This window comes from Lepidochelys kempii, chromosome 6, assembly GCF_965140285.1.
Source record: "Lepidochelys kempii isolate rLepKem1 chromosome 6, rLepKem1.hap1, whole genome shotgun sequence".
In the NCBI taxonomy this organism is placed as follows: Eukaryota; Metazoa; Chordata; order Testudines; family Cheloniidae; genus Lepidochelys; species Lepidochelys kempii.
In genome coordinates, this window is record NC_136385.1 from 31,001,980 (window position 1) to 31,019,420 (window position 17,441).

Here is a 17,441-nt window from a genome sequence, read left to right on the forward strand (position 1 = left end):
CCCACAAAATCTTGGATTAGTCTTGCTTTTCTCTCATTAATGATCATTATAAAAACTAATGATGAATGAACCTCAAAAGGTCAGGGAACTTCAGTTTGGATAAATCACTTGAAAATGTGGATGTTTATCCAGACTTTATCTGAACCTGTTGGATGTGCTTGATACAGAAGTTCAGGTCAATTCCCTTTTTTTATTTCCTTCTTCTTCTTCTTTTTTAATCTGAACTTGATCACCTCTCCTTAGTAAAAAACAACAACAACGACAACATGGATCAATTCTGTTAATAAAAGGACTGCATTGTAGAGGGCTGAGTTTTAGGGAAGAAGGCATGGAAGTCTCACTTTCGAAGATTTTTGTTCAGACTCACTCACGAGATGTTTCTCTGCAGCATCAGAACCCCTTAAATATTTACACTGAGAGACTTTTCTGAATATACGAGTCTGAAGAAAAAATGGGAAATATCAGATACTTGTCTGTTCCGTAACATGCCTTCCACTCTTGATAAAATAGGAGGCTTTGCATCTTAAATGCTATTGCTATCATGGTGCGTGCTGTATCCCGCATCATGGATCTCTCCCTTAGCAGTTTTTTTCCAGTACAGAAAGCAGTAGTTGGTGCAGTTATGGAGTGCCATTACAGTTCAGAATCGTCCTGTTTTCAACTCATGAAGAAACAGGGGTGAGGAGCAGGGGGAGTGAAGTCACTTTGCAAGGCCTATGGTATGCAAGAACGTGACCAAACACGTTTATGAAATAGAAGTTCTAAACACCATTTTTAAGGACAGCAATCTGTAAATAACACTACAGCAATAAGAGGGAACCAATGTTAAGGCAAAGACTGAAGGTGTCTTTTTTCTGTAACAGAGGTTTATAAAAAAAATAGAAATCTGTTCAATTTTTCATTTTATTAAAATGAAACCTGTATCTATCCTGCTCATCAGAACAATTTGATCTTGTCAAAGATAGAACATCTTCCCTTTGGCCTTGAAGGTAAGATGTGCAGTCTACTTAATGCTTCTCTGTGGAAAAGCATATTCAGGTTGTACTGTAACTATAAAGTGGTGTGGCTCATATCTCAAACATCTACATCTCTACAAGAATGAGGGAAGGAAGAGATCCCTGAGCACAGATCTCACTATACATCACCACTTTGCATTGTCTGCTCACCAGACATGTCTTTAAGACTCTTCCACCTTCCAGACTACAGTACATGTAAAAAGGCAATGGTTTGATTTAGTCTTGTTGCTTTCAAAGTGTGTCAGATGTAATTCCCATAAGACCTGTGAAATCCAGCTATACCAGAGCTACCAGAACAGCAGAAACAAGTTTCTCTAATCAGCCTTATTAAAATACAGTCTCATATTTTTGTGCTCGACACCACAGAATGATCTGTTTTATTGGTGTCCAACCTGTGACTCTTGAAGCTCTAAATTGTGGCCCTCAGGTTTCACAACGTTAAAATATGGTCTTGATTATAAACTGAAAATGCATTCCCCAAGCCAGGCCTTGCAATTATTTAAATGAAACATTTGAATCAGCTTTGTCACTACAGGAAGGAGCTAGGGGACACTGCCTCCCCAGCTGTCTTCCACTCCTTCTCCTGCAGCCCAGAAGCAGCTCCATAATGAGCCAGAACTTCATGAGCAGCTTTTGTCCCTTCCCTGCTGCAGCTGTTCAGCAGTTCCCCGGCTTGCTGCCTACTAGATTGCGGGGGGAGGGGAGTAGCTCTGGTTGTGTCACAGAAGGGTAGTGGGCGGCCAGACCTCGTGGTCAGAGCCAGAGTCCACACTCACGAGACAGAAGTCAAGCATCAGATGGGTCAGGATACCAGGAGTTCAGAAGCAGGAGACAAACTGGAAATCAGAACCACAGGTCAGATGCCAGGAGTCAAGCCAGGGGAGCAGGAGTAGGAAGCACAAGGCACACAGTCCAGAACAGCATGGATCCCAGTTGTTCAGACAACTTCCTATTCCTGCTGCTGGCTTAAGTAGGACCAGCAGGCCAATCAGCTACTCTGTCACTCCACCAATAGGACCTCAGAGGAAGAGTCTCAAACTGGAGTTCATAGGTCCTGGGTCGGCAGTTGTCAGCAGGCTACCAAGTGGCGGGTTGGAACATGGCTACTCCTGTCCTACAAACCCAGATTCGAGGCCCATGGATTGCTCCATTGCTTACTTACCTCCCAGGTTGTGGGAGCCTGAAGAGGAGCTGACAGAAGCTGATTTGGCTCTGCCTGAACCTAAAGGAATATTTAGCAAAGGGTGGTTCCCCTCCCCTACACAGCCTTGGCTGGGGAGAGGATGAAAAACTGAGAACCAAAAACAGTTATGGCTCCAATTATGGCTCCAAGTCCAGGTTAGAGTAGCCTGGGGGCTGCTTTATCTTGTTCCAGCTGACTATAGTCCCCAAGGGACTATACACTAAACGGGGATTACCAGAGTGCAGCCTGCTCCAGCCATAATCCCTCCCCAAAAGAACACACACCGGCTGCACCGGCGGCTGCAGGTAGAGGTGAAGGAACCAGCTATACTCAATGAGTGTCCAAGGAAAACTCCTCCATACCTGGAAATCCCCTGCAGGAGACATGGTTTCCACTCCATTGTGCTTCCTGAGTACACAAAGGGAAGAGAACTGGGCAGAAAATCTGCCCCAAAGAACTCATGGTGGCCCTTTGCCATTTTTAAAGTAATATGTTTGGCTCTTGGCTGAAAAATGCAGACATCTCTGCTCTGAGATAGAAATTACTTTTGCATGCAATAACACTGTTGTTAAAAAAAGCATGTAGTACATTAGTGACATAGGGGATTTTAGGGGAGCTGAACAACTGCAGCTTTCATTGACTTCATTTGGAGACATGGGTAGTCAGCAGCTCTGAAAAAATCCAACCTTGTGTAGGTGATTAATAAATCACCAAGTACAAGTCATGCAACTGGTAAACACAGAGGGCAGCTGCAAAATGAATTAATGATCACAGCAAAGAATGGTGAGCCCAGCATAAGTGTCTGTGAAACTTTAAGGGTTCTATAATAATATATATTTCCCCATCTAAGATTATCATCTGACCGTATAAGTAGACTCTTTCTGATATTATCCTAACAGTTTCACTATCCTAATATTTACTCTACCATCCAAATTCAGATTCTGCCTGTCCCTAGGGAATTTCTAGATTCAAAGAAGTGTTGACAACACAACAGAAATTAAATGAGGATACCTGAGAAGATTATTTTAGACTCTAAAACAAGCTGTCTGACACTTATCTTGAGATTATCTGAATTTGGGTTTGAGCTAAATTTTATCCCAGTATAAATTGGTACAACTCCACTGAAGCCCATAGAGCTGTGCCAATTTACCCCAACAGAAAATCAGACGCAATTATGTAAAAATGTCTAAGTTTATTTAATTTGTTAACATTTATCTGCTTTATTTTTCTATTTGCCTTCCATAAGCGGAAAGAAAAGTGCATTCACTGCCCCTCCATAATCAGACAAAATATGTTATAGAAAAACTGATTGTATTTTCATAAAAGTAGGGAATGTAAGAAGGGGCTTTTTGTCTCATGATCAAATGATTAACGAAGTATGCAGTATGAAAAGGGAAGTTACTAACCAGTTATTGCACTCCTCATGAACCACAGAGCCCGTTCTATAGGAATTTCCATGATAATCACATGGGCATTCTGTAGGCTTGACACACAATCCATTTTCATAAATTAGACCTAGAAGGAATAATCCAACAGGAAATAAATGTGAATGAGCTTTATTAATGGTGGCTGGAGCTTTGTCTACCTTACTAGTACTTCTAATAATAAAACTAATGGCCCTACGGAGTAAATATTTTAGAATAGCTTGAAGTTCCTTTCATCTTGCAGAAAAAAATTATATATAATTAAATATTAGATTTAATCCCTTTATTGTTGGAGATACACTGAAGTCACTGGGAGCTGCTAGTTAAAGTTCAGTATCTTTGAAAGTCACACTGCTTTATTTAAGTGTCTTATGGATCTTGGAGCTTAATGTCAAGCACTCATTGTTTGACACTCTTGGCCTTTAGCCATACATTTTATTCACTGTTTGCTGTGTATTTTGTTCCTTTAATGACTAATTTAAATTATAAGTATTCTAGTACTAGAACCCATAGCCCAACCCATTGGAAACTAAGCAGATAACAGAGATTATTACACTTACATACCAGTAGAGAATTACTGAGGGACACCACTTTTAAGATTCATGGAACATCACTACTCTGTTTCATCTGTCCCCTTCCAGACAGAGTTACATATCCAATAACTGGCAGTAGCAAATGGAGAATAAGGACAAGATTTTTGCATTTAGGTATGTGCACAAGGCCAAGTTAAGAAATAGACTTGATACAAATAGGGACACATCTAGGACCCCAGGTCCCAGCATCAGCAGAATCTCAGCTTTCATTAAAAAAAAAAAAAACATAACTATGTATGTTTCTAGCCTTCATGGTTGCAAAAGAGAGCTTGAAAATGTGACTTGAGTGTAACCAATGCCATGACGTTTGCCTGAGTCTACAGACAGCCTCTAGCAGAGAGATGAGCAGAAGCCACTAGAACCAGGGAGGAAGCTGCCTAGCTCCAAAACCAGCACCAGAGCAAACCAGTGCCTCTTGCACAGGGGTGGTTCCACCTGGCTACTGTTTGCAAGAGTGGGAAGGGCTCAATCAGTGTGGGAGAAGGGCCCCCCCAGTACTCTCCCTGTTGAGGCAGCAGCCATGATGAGTCCCCCATGCAAGCGTGTGCCTAGATCCCCAGATTGCCTCCCCAGCCTGGTTCCCATTGGTTTCACCAAGGCTCATGCACATATCTGAAGGCCAAATTTAGCCATAGGATAAAACAAGTTTGAGAAATAAGGCTGTGTTACCATCTGGACAGTAGCATCCATCGACACAGGGAAGTTCACTGTCAATACACTGTGTTTTTTGCTGACATGAAACTGGGCAACAGTCGATACATTCATTGTAGATTAAATGTTCTTCACAGGTAATAACTGAAAAATGAAACAAGCTGAGAAATGAAAAGGCGTTATGCTACCACCTCAGTGGAAGATAATACTATTCACACTGTTTTCATATTTTTTACTTTTTTTAATTCACATATCAAATCTGACGTACTGAATTGTGAAGGTTTATCCAAGTGCTACTTGAAAAAAACATTTTAAGTCCTTGCAAATTTTATATTTCAGAAATCAAAGGAGTATTAATCAATATCTGAGACAGAAAGTTTACAATAGATAAGATTCACAACCTTCTTAAAAATACCTGCAATGTTTCTAACAGGATGATTTATTTTAAAACATTTTTAAGTAATTAAAAAATATGCTTCATAATTTATGACAGTCTTACATTTATATAGAACCTTTCATAATGAAAGTTTCCTAAGGACAGACTAAATGTACAAAAATTAGACATAGTGAAGTTCATCTAGCACTGAAGCGCAGTCAGCTCTATATTGTCTGTGGAAGGCACACTGAACCATAACAGAAAGAAAGATGTGCAGAACTCTCTCATCAAAGTTCAGCTATTGGGTAATATTTTAAAGTATGGGACTAGCCAACATACCACATTGCTGAAAGTGCGTCCGCCATCCATGAAGGGGTTTTCCTGCTTGAGCACAGGCCCTAGCATATTCAGTTAATGCTCGACACCAAGTTGCATTTTCAGCTGCTGACCTTATACAAATAAAAATTGGCATGACCTTACTTTCTCCCTATAATCATATAAATATGCATCCATAACTTCATAAATAAGTCTTGCATTGTTTCAACAATACGTATGTTCTGGTATTTGAATTTATACTAATAAGTAATAACATTTTGAAATACTGTGTTGGTTAAATAACCTAAAGTTCTTAAATGAATAAAACATTCTACCCTTCTTGGGAGACTACTTATCAATATACACGGTACCTGATTCTGATCTATTATACTGGTATACATCAAGAACAACTCCATTACAATTAATGCTCTTTTTTTGCAATGTAAAAGTAATGAGAGGGAGATTACAATCAGGTTCTTGATTTTTAACTAAGAGAAGAAATTCTCTCCGAAAAGTTATTAAGATCAAGGGAACAAAAGGAAAGCATTAAGAGTGCCATCAATGTGCTCAGCATGGTACAGGATGCAAAAGGCTGTCTTTGCCCCAGCAATCTTACATTTTAAATCACAGTCAGAACAGTTCAGACAAACAATGCATCAGGTTGCCAGATGACAGAATAATCTTCAAGGAGTGTAGATTTTTTTAAAAATCATTGATTGTCTCTCTTTGTCGGACTAACAAATGTTTTGTGGAAGATTTTTTGTTTGTTTGTTGATGCAGCAATCCTGCACCATTAGAATAGAACATACTGATTAATGGCATATCATATATAGTAAAGTACATACACACTTGAGGACAGATAAATTGGGTAATTTAAAACTCATTAAAAGTTACTGGGCCTCAGGCTTTTCTCACTTAAACCAGAGAAACTAAGAAAAACTCCACTGAATCTGTGATGGTATGTGGGTATAAAACCAGGCCCATTTTATTACATCACAAGAACTGTTAGATACAAAGTGTTATGCAGAAAAGACATGCACTGAAGGGTCAGATATATTTTCTGAAGAGAATAAAATGTGTTATCTACCAGCTTTTGAATGATCAAAAAATGCCTACTTACATGCAGAGGTCATTGGTGCAACTGGCCATGAAAGGAAGAGGACTCACAGAATCATGGCATTGTTCAAATGGGGGCCATAGTAGTGTATTACACAGAGCATATGCCTTCTAAAAAGAAAGAGATTGCTGCTGTGAAAGGAATGTTCTTAAAAACATAAGCAGCATAGCACATGGTGCAAAAGCAAAACATGTGGAATGCTCAGGCTAGAAAACAGTTTCTTCTCAACAATTAAAAGCAGTTGCCTGTAGCATATTGCTCTCCATCAGGGCTGACTAGAGAGGGAAGAAGGGAGTGAGGGGTTAATTGTACCAGGGCCTTAGTTTAGGGTCCCACACAAAATTGCCTGTAACTGAGGTGAAATGGGGGGGGCAGCAAACATGATGTACCAGGACCCCAGATTTCTCTCAACAAGGCTGCTCTCCATCCTAAGCTTGCCACATTGACTCCTCAGTGCTGTCTGTTCTTGTCTGTACAATCACTGGATATGGACCAAGATGAGAACCTTAGACTCTGGGTTAGAGCTCAATCTGAATGCACACAAAGTTGTAGTCAGTGTTCTGGTAGGGACCATTCTAAGCTCAGTGCACGTACCACCACAAAAAACTTCTGCACATTTTAAACATTTACCTGTCATCAATAAAGGCTTCAAACACCTCCCGCCCTGAATTGAAAGGACCAGCCAACCTCTCTCAAATATACCTTCACGCTTCACAACATGCCCCAGGGTCAATACACTCTGGTTCTGTCAACCTAGAGAGCAAGTTCCAGCATCCCCTCACTGCAGACACCCAGCATGTAGGTCAATTAAAATATACAATAAAATGCATCACAACCAAAATGTGATGTCTCAAGTTATCTGTCACTGGCTTCAGTACAAAATATTTCATCAGGGTGGGGGGGCAGGAGGAGGCCTTCCCCAAAGCACATCATATAGAGGGAAAAAATATTGGAATTGGGGTGGGCAAAAAGGGTAATAGCTAAACCCTTGTTGCTGCCACCTATGATGCATTTCATTTCTGTCTTCTTAAGGGCTATTTCTTTCTGTCCTTTCTCAGAAAAAAAAATAGTTTTGCCTATGGAAAGATTCCGGGATTGGCCCTTTGGTTTGCAGCATTTCACTGGTACAACTTGATAAATATTGCTCAAGAATGTCACCGGAGTTTTACTTCCTTGGTTACAGAGATGAAATTTTGGTCCCCAGTGAGAAGAGAAGTGCTTTAATCTCTTTAAGCAGCTGTTTTGGCACCAGATCTAGAGGAATCCACTGGCCTGGTTTCCAGGCTGAACCTTTTCTTATGATGAGACAGCAGAATGTGCCAGAAGATCAAGGTCTATATTACAAACTTAAAAGAGAAGGCAGATGAAAAAAGCACGAGAACGGACCACTCCATCAACCACTCCAAACCCCTTTCTAACTAAGCATAGTCTATGTCTTTGAGGCAGTGTCAGGAAAAAATATGTACCCTGGAACTAGATGACTCTAACCAAAGGACACTAGCATAAACACCCCACCTGGTACTGAAGGTTTTTGACTAAATCCTGCACCCTGAGTATTGAGTGAGGGAAAGGAGATGGTAGGAGAAGCAATTCTCCCCCAACTCAGTACTATCCCCCACCCCTCCCATAGAAGTAGGAAGGCAAAATCGCACTGTAACACTTGAGAGCTGGGAAAGGCGACATTTAAACACACCAGCCTGCACTACACACCATATCCCCCCAAAAACATATCTAACCCCTCAGCCAGCTAGTACATAAGCTGCAGTGAGCACAAAGTAGGAATAGCAAACAGGGATTTGCAGTGTGCTCCTGCTTCACAGTCTCTCTTCACCCACTTCCTCACAGCCTGCAGGGAGGAGTCCTGCTCTGCACCACAGCATTCCTGTAGCAAAGGACACACTGGGCAGCATCTCTATTATTCCTCGATGCACTGACCAAGATCCTATAAGAATTACAGATTGTTAATTTCCCTCATTAATTTTGATTCACACCTGCAAAGAGTCTTGGCTTTGGGTCAAACAGGGTGGCTCATAGTTAAAAGAGTTATCCCAGTCAGGTGAGCCCTGTGGACGATTTTCCCTCCAGCTCTCTACAAACTCTGCAATGTCTTCAGTCAATTTTCCTAAGAAATATACACAAATATTAAAGCATCAGTTTGACACAGAACAATAACTGCATTTGTATAGCCTCTTCCATCTGAGAACCTCAGATCTTAACAACCATGTCAAAGTGCCCATCTTTTTAAGAGTTGGGTCAGCCCCACTTGTGACTAATCAGTGGCCTCCCATCTGAGGCTGCAAGGTGAAGTCGATAGCCTGAAGGTCCGTAACTTGACTGGCAAGATCTCAGCTGGTTAGGGAGGCCCTGTGATAGGCTCTGGAGCTCTGGAAATAGCCCAGCTGGTTGGTGTCTCCCAGGCAAATGACCTGGAAAGTGAGAGCTGCAGGGAGCAGGAAGTCTTCTACAGAAGACCATGGATTAAGGGAAAGAACCCAGTTATATGAAGCTCCCAGGAAGGTGGACTGGAGAATGAGAATAACAAGGAGTCCCCGGGTGAGGGCAAAGACTTGGAATGTCTGAGAGAGGTGAGGGAAATACCTGTGGGAACTATAGCCATGTTCGGCGCAGGAAGTATTTTATATATGTTTTTTTGCCTGCGTTTTTGGTTTAACCAATAAAGTGTACCCTGAGGTAAGGGCTGAAACTGACTCTGGCAGACCATTCGTTCTTCGTCAAGCTCGGTGAGGTAATTTAAAGGGCCAGCTGGGAGACGGGAGCTAAGGGCTGCACTCTGCAATAAGCCATTAAACTTGAAAGCCAACTTTAAAGGTATAGAAATAATATCTTCATTTTTATTTTTGGAGAAAATGGGACACAAAAAGCTTAAGGGCAAGAATTTCAAAAGTGACTAGTGATTTGGGGTTCTCAGCATGAGATACTTTAAAAAGGCCTGATTTTCAAATAGTACCAAACAACCACCCTCTCAAAATCTGGACCCTCTCATGTCTCAGGTTGGGTGCCCAGAAACGGAGGGTCTGAAATCACTAGTGAAAATCTTGGTTGAAATGAAATGACACATCACTTGAATTTTTTGTGGTGTTCTTTAATTAAAAATTAAAGTTTAATTTTTATTGACTTATCCTCCCAAAATAGTGTGGTATTTTCAGGTTGCCAGAGACTCCTTGTGCACTTAGAGAGAGGAGGGAAAATGTAAAAACTGTCAAATGTAAAACCTATCTACTTTTTAGGTTCCTAGAACGCAAAATATGAGTACAGTTCTAGCTGCGTGCCTGAGCCAAATGTTTAGTTTATTTTGAAAGGGATCCCCAACCATAAACCTTGAGACGATATTGAACCCAGATATCCTTACAGATAACAGCTGACAGAAGAATTACAATATCTCATTTTAATTTCAAATACAGATCTACTTTTAAAGATAACTAAGACTACCATAAAAACTACATTGAATGGAGTTCATTTTTGACCAGGGAAAATTAAAGTGAACTGAAGCAAACCTATATTAACATCATAACATATACGTAAAAATACTCACCATAACTAGTCTCAAGCTCATCCTGCAGGATAGCATTGTTGTTCCCGCATAACCCATGTGATTTGCCCAAGTAGTCTGGTGTCAACTTTATATAGACTGCAGATGTACCATCCCAAGCCAGAGTGAATGCATACCGGTGTCTAACTAGGATGTACCCAGCTAGTTTTTGGATGTGTACATTTCCTATAGCACGAGGTAACTGAACTCTGTGAAGGAAGTATAATTAAAGACAAAAGAACAAAGAATTTTTAAATGAAAAAAATCTCCATGTAAAGGAATTATTACTCAGTGATTTAATGACTTCCCTATAAACTTGCAGGAAACTGTGCTTTGAGTAACACTGATGTAAATCTGGAGTAACTCAATTGAAGCCAACGGAGTTGTATCAGATTCACATCCAGCTCCAAACATGAATGCAGAAATTTTATCCTCTAATACCACAACATAGTTTAAATGTCATTCTCCTAGTGCACTACTTTATAAACTGCAGAAATGTTACTATCAATATGCATGGCGTATTTGCCTTTTAGCTGCCAATAAGCGATGTTGCTTTTATGTACACTGATATGTCATGAGAATTGATCCAGTGTAAAAACAAAACATACCACAATAAATGTGAATATAATTACCCAAATCCTTTGTAGATGACCTCACTGCTCAACTTTATTTCTTCATCTCCAGAAAAGAATAGGCTAACGGACCTTTTGCAGGAATAGGGTGAAGATTTGCATTCTGGATCATTATTAACCTGCCAAATGATATTATTGGGGAGAAGTAACATTTTAATAACATTCTCAACATTCTCTATGCTGCCCAACTAATACGTTCTGACCCGATCATGGACTTTTAGCAATGATCTCAGTGGGCAACAGGATAGTTTGGTCACCATGGCTTCAGTCCTCGGTTTCTCCAAGACTCACAACAATTGTGATATGCAGCACTACAGCTATGCTGCTGTAGTGTAGACACTTGCTACAGAGATGAAAAGAGTTTTTCCATTAACCTAGCTGCATCTACAGTAGGAGTTAGATCAACCTAACTATGTTGCATAGGGTGTGAAATTTTTCAGTCTAAGATTTAGCGGTAGACCAGGACTAATTTGGCCATCATCTTCTCTCCAGACTCTGAGCCTGATCATAGCCTCCCAATTTTGCAGTGTACAAAGCAAATTCTATTTAAGATGCAATGATCTAACTGGTGACTATAGGAGTTGCAGTTGACAAAATGATGCAATGAAAGTTACTGCTTTCCCTAGAGTTTAGTCACTGGAAACAATGGCAGTACACTAACCCAGAAAAAGAAGTACACAGCAGTGATGTGCCTGTGCAGGAAGATCAAAGGTTGGTATCACTGGAAGAGCATAAAGGGCAGGGAGAAGAATAAGAGAGACCAAATCAAAGATGCAGGAAAAAGCGGAATGAAGTAGGGTACTGCATGCAAGGAGAAGTTGTTTGAGCTTCCTGGGCAGTGCAGTGGGAAGCTGGTGAAGTGACTCAGCAAAGGGCAAAGGATTAGGTGGCTGAAATAATGTGTGGGAAAGACTATTTAAATTTTTAATATATAAAAATAATGCATCTGATATAAGTTAAGAGACTATGTTAGAAATTATGTATTTGATGGAACTATTTTTGAAAGATGGTCAATAATGGCTCAGCTTCTTCTATATTATCAGTAGTAGCTCTATTTCCATTAAAGATGAGTTAATATTCAAAATTTTTGATGTTTTTAAAAAATGCATTTCATTGTTATGAAACTATGCTGCTTACATACTGCAATGACAGGTACTACAGAAACCCTAATACAGATATATTGTAGAATTTAAAATGAGTTTGATTATCTGGTATTACATGTCCTGATCCCAAGAGGTGCTGAACTGGGAGTTGTGGGAACTCACTGAGCTGGGCCAAATATGAGTGAGTGGAATTTTGACCATGCAGCTTTAATTATGGTTCACATGTTCAATCGCACCCACAGAAATCATGAAAGCACAGGTGCTGAACCTGAGTGGCACTGTGAGCCCATGCACCAGGTCACAATACCCAGAATGGGGAGCCAGGCCCAGCCCCACAGGACAGAAGCTGCCACTGTGGTATGAGTGCAGGGCGGGCTCGCTCTCCAGTTCCCCCATCCCTGGGCCTCCCCTCCACTCCACACTGGGCTTGGTTGGGATTAGGATTGTGGTGTTGGGGCAGCGGGTGCTGCTGCAGATGGTCGGTGCCCCTCTTGACTACAACTCAAGATCATGTCCCAGAAGAGTTTAGTATAGTGCCCCCATTGAATTTGGTGCTGCATCCACCTCTGGTGGTCAGCACCTCACCTGATCATGCCTATACATGTAAACGCCATTGATAACCCTTGTAACTTGTCTACAGATCATTTTTCCACTTTAAACTCACAAGTTATTTGTATGCCCTGTGATAGTATGAAACTAACTTAAAAATGCAGTCTCCCACCTGTATAGAGAAACTCTGTTCATCTATTTCATTCTGTCTCACAAGTACATATGTGGATTTCCCAGAGAAATAATAGTAGAGTCCATCAAAGGTTTCAAAATGGTATTGACCCCATGTTCGGCATATGTTATCCCTTTCAGCACCTGTGTTGTGCACTGGGCAGACAAAAGGAGAGCAATTTGAAAAGCATTAACCTTTTATTTTTTGATTGAACAGGAAAGTTTAAGAAACACAATGCATTTGTCCTTGGGATTGCAGTCCCACTTCAGGATACCTGCAACACTCAGGGCGCAGTAGATATGAGCTAACACTTCCAAATCTTCAGTTATGTCTCAGCATAACTCAAGGCCAGCAGGAAAGCAAGCAGTGGCTAGGAGTTGTACAACTCCAGCTCTGCTTGTGTACTCGCTGCCCACCGGGCAGAGAGTTACTATGAGCTTTGATGTCTTTTGACAAAGGAAGGATGTCCTTGTGGCTGTGGGGCCTGTATACCCTTAACCCAACCCTGAACAGATTGCATTGTAATATAGAATTTTTTTCTACACACCTGTCTGGCATCTTGATCCACTTGCATTAAATCGACTGCAGTCACAGAGCTCTCTGTGCACACATTCACCTCCATTAAAACACATGACTGCACCTAAGTAAAGAAACAAGGCTTATTAAAAACTAAGTGTGATAATAATTTAAATTAACAAGGCCTTGCATGTGAGCCAATGGGTATTAGCTGTGCATCTGAAGGCTGGATGGGCTGACAACTTTCAACCTGAAGGATACGAAAGAGCTTCACAAACAGTATTCATACAGGAATAACTTCACTATTGGAATGCAGACACATATGGCATGGAGGACTGGAGCCAAATGAACCACGCAATACACTACAATTCAGGCATGCCAAATTCACCAGAGAAGATCTATATTCTGATTTAAAAGACTATGGCATCTCGAGGCACTTGTAACCCATCTATCACTGGAGTATCTGGGAGTCAACACAAGGATAGCAGGATACCTTAGAATCTAAAAGACCCCTGAACCCTAAAATGGATGAAGAGCTAAGTCAGCCCTGCCAAAATTCAAACCTGTTACTCCATGGAGTCTAGATATTTCTAACTGCTAGGCCACTAGTAATTCCCATTCCTTCTGATAACTTGTAAGGGTACCAGTCACAAATCAATCTTACAAATATAGACCTGAATCAGAGCAGAGATAGATGCTTTAGTTTCCATATTGATACTCTCCAACTTTTCTATGTAAAGTATTTCTGTTCATAAACTACAGTATAGAAAGCAGAAACATTTTGATTTGTAATGACAATTTTGGTTTATCCAGAGTGGATCTCTATCAGAATCTTTTGAGCCAAATTTTCAAAGTATGATGTAATGGGTACACAAGCAGAAATATGCATTTAACTACCAAATTAGTACCCTGAAATGCAGCTTTGGGGGGCCAAAATATCTGCATGGGCATTTTGATGGGTTTGCCTATTTTGCCCATCTTTATCCTTCAAAGTCGGAGCTTACTTGGAAAAATCACTGACTTTTAGTAACCGTACATAACTCCAATTACAAATCTGTCAATTTTATCTCCACAAGTATACAAAGTAGAAATAGTTTATAATATCCAGAGAAGAAAAGCTTGAGAACATATCTGTTGTATGAAAATAAATGCATCATTGTCATTTAAAAGACTGGAGCTAAGCAGGCAAGTTGAACTTTGAAAGAAGTAACCTCAGGTAGTACAGCATTTGGATTTGGCCTTTTTTTGTTTTACTTATTTTTTCTCTAAAAATACTCCAGTCTTTAGATAGAAGCATATTTTTGCTCACACAATTCTTGTACTTATACAAACCATACTTATAACTCACAAGTCATGCACTGAAACACAATATAAGGTCAAGGTTTCACTGGAAACAGGTACTGTTCTCTCCTACTTCTAGGGAACGTTAATGTTTGAAATGTCAAATCACAATCAACAGTGTGTACAGTGAAATCATGGAGTGTCCTGATTCACTTCAGCTTTTGAAAGGGACAACTGTGTTATTTTAAGTTTGAACTTTTACTCCCCTTAGAAATACTAATATGAAGCCCAACCCTGCAAACCTACATGCAAGTACTGTGATTGGTTTCAATGGGCTTGTCTCGTGAGTGAGGCTTCAAGGATTTGCACCCATGTTTTATGATGCCAAGTCATCTCCCATGCATTATGTTTTCTTCCAAATATTGGCATTCACTGCACACAAATACAAAAAACACAAAGACCACCATAAGCTCATTCTGAACTATTTTACTAGAATGGCTGAATTCTATCTCCTGTAGACTAATTTTAAGATCACAAATCAAAATGTTTTGACAAGCCAGGAAAGGAACATTCAAAGGATGCATTCCCATTACTTTACTGTGGCTGTCTTTAGCAAGATAGCAAGCTAAAGACTTCAGCAAGAGTAATTTACCAGTAAACTTAATTTCAAATGTTATTTTCCTGCCTCATTTCCTGTCCTTAGCTAGAAGTTCATTTTATTGATTTTTTCATTGCCAATTTTATACAAATATCTGCTATAGCAGGTGCCCAGTTTGTTATTCCAGCACTGGAGAAGTGAGCTGTAGCTCACGAAAGCTTATGCTCTAATAAATTGGTTAGTCTCTAAGGTGCCACAAGTACTCCTTTTCTTTTTGCGAATACAGACTAACACGGCTGTTACTCTGAAACCAGTACAAATACCATTATAGATAAAATGAGCCACATAGTTCCTCCTTTTAAAAACTTTAATTCTACTAATAAAAAATAATCTGAAGTAAAGATGAGCATTGAAAGGTATCCTGTGAGAGTGATCCAGACAAAAGTAACTGCAGATTCAACAGCAAACAGAAATTAAGAAATTTCAAGTTTAACGAAAACAGACCATATTCATTTTAAAACTCTAATTGGAGTTTGATCTGATTTTCAAATGGGCCTCAAAAATGACACCCAGAAGTTTTGCATGGGCAACCATATGCACATACAACTGCCTTTAAATGTGTACACCAGGTAACTATGCATATAATTTCCATTAATAACCCTTCTAAATAACTATCACATGTGGGCTAAACTGAACTATGGCTATATAGGGATTGTCCTATGAGAGCATAACCAGTCTGAATCCCACCTTTTAAAACTGCATGGAGTTGGTTTACTGATCACAGTAGAGGTTTCACTATAAAATGCTCACATTTCAAATTTCTTCTGTTTTGTAAGATTTTATCTTCTTAAGAATTAGTCCCTTTGCTTAAAATCGCACCTATGCTGGCACTTATAAGATTTCTCAGCACAGGAGCAACTTTTTGTCCAAGATTTTTAAAAATAGGTGCCTAAATCCATACTTGGTAACCTAAGTAAATGGTCTGATATGCAAACCTGCTGAGGACCTAGCAACTCCCATTAACTATAATTGACTTCAATGGCTGCTGCTAGATACTCAGCACTTTTGCTAATTAGACACCTAAATCTATGTTTAGGAGGCTAATTTAGGCTATTATTTATGAAAATGTTCACATTCAACTGTGTGTTTCCACAATACCTTCACAGTTAGTCTACGGAAAGAAGCTGTGCCTTTTCCATGTTAGGCACAGTGACTTTCATGAAGGGGACTCTGACATTTCAGCGTATGTGTATGTAAGGTAAATGTCACCTTATCTAGAAGTTGTCACCTGAGGAATTGATTTTAATATAATAAATGTTATATTTATATAATATAAATAGATTTATATTGTTTCAACAATATCTGAATGCAACATTTTGACATTTCCAAAGTGGAATATTTAATTCCATGGGGAAAAAAAATCAAGATTTTGACTTTTTGTTCCAAATTGGGACAAATACAAATTTCAAAATCTCAAAAATGTTTGCAGGACAGAAATTCCATTTTCCAACCAGATCTAGAGACAAGAGACAGTGATTGAGAGGGTATATATACACACACTTACATGGAACTATTTCAATTACAAACTTATTTGAGATGTATATTAAGTGGCAAGGCAGAACAATGGGTCAGCTTCCTATATTCCCATTTCTGGATATCTGGGTTCAAGCCCTGGTTAAAATAATTTCCTGGGATGCTGCTTCTGCACAATACAGCTGCCCTTGTCACAAAGGTACCACTCAAGAGGCCACAGAGGTCAGCATGACTGGAACACTAGGATATGACCGGTCAGAGTTGGGAGAGCTTTTTCGAGGGTGGAAGGCAAGCTCTACGGGCTGTGTATTGTGCTGCACTCCAGCCTACATTAATAGTCGGACTTCTGCTTTATCAAGAGGCAAAGTTAACAATCATTTGGAAAAAAGGGGTAGTTATTGGTCACCAGCTTGCCTAGATATATAACCTGCCTTTAAACTGTTTGCAAATGAACATCTGGCTGCTGGGTCAGAAATAGTTTACATCTCCCGGTAACTTGCCCCTTTGTCAAGCTCAATTATTTCCAGTCAAATTGACAAAAACGAAGGCTGAACCCTCAGCCTCCCCACTTTGTTCCAAAGCCAGAGAACTTGGTTGCTCTTCTTCTCCTCCTCTGGGAGGCTGAGCTGCTGGGCTGAAAGCTTGTCAGTTTTACTTGTAAAATTGACAAAAGCCTTCCCAGGGGGAAGCCGAAAAATTCTGTGATGATTCTCCCCACATGAGTTTTTTTTTCCTGAAAACCTTCCATATTTTATCTTTCATCCTGGCTGGGAACAATTCCCCCACCCGAAAACATGAGCTTTTTCACCATTTTCCAACACTTTGCCCATTA

At 40.0% G+C, this 17,441-nt stretch overlaps 1 protein-coding gene across 4 annotated transcripts in view; it reads right to left on the reverse strand.

The window, feature by feature from the left end:
- Positions 1-17,441, reverse strand: part of OTOG (otogelin) — a 170,355-nt gene that overhangs the window by 131,503 nt on the left and 21,411 nt on the right. For 3 of the 4 annotated variants that reach the window (XR_012159331.2, XM_073347364.2, XM_073347365.2), the window contains exons 5-13: positions 13,229-13,321; positions 12,682-12,836; positions 10,858-10,976; positions 10,229-10,434; positions 8,667-8,797; positions 6,679-6,785; positions 5,583-5,692; positions 4,886-5,011; positions 3,606-3,714 (exon numbers count right to left, since the gene is read on the reverse strand). Coding sequence is in view for 3 of the 4 variants with exons in the window: in XM_073347364.2 (XP_073203465.1) it covers positions 3,606-3,714; positions 4,886-5,011; positions 5,583-5,692; positions 6,679-6,785; positions 8,667-8,797; positions 10,229-10,434; positions 10,858-10,976; positions 12,682-12,836; positions 13,229-13,321 (1,156 nt within the window). In the remaining variant the exon portion in view is untranslated. Of the gene's footprint in view, positions 1-3,605; positions 3,715-4,885; positions 5,029-5,582; positions 5,693-6,678; positions 6,786-8,666; positions 8,798-10,228; positions 10,435-10,857; positions 10,977-12,681; positions 12,837-13,228; positions 13,322-17,441 lie in introns of those variants that run through there. The other variant, XM_073347366.2, reaches the window with a different exon arrangement.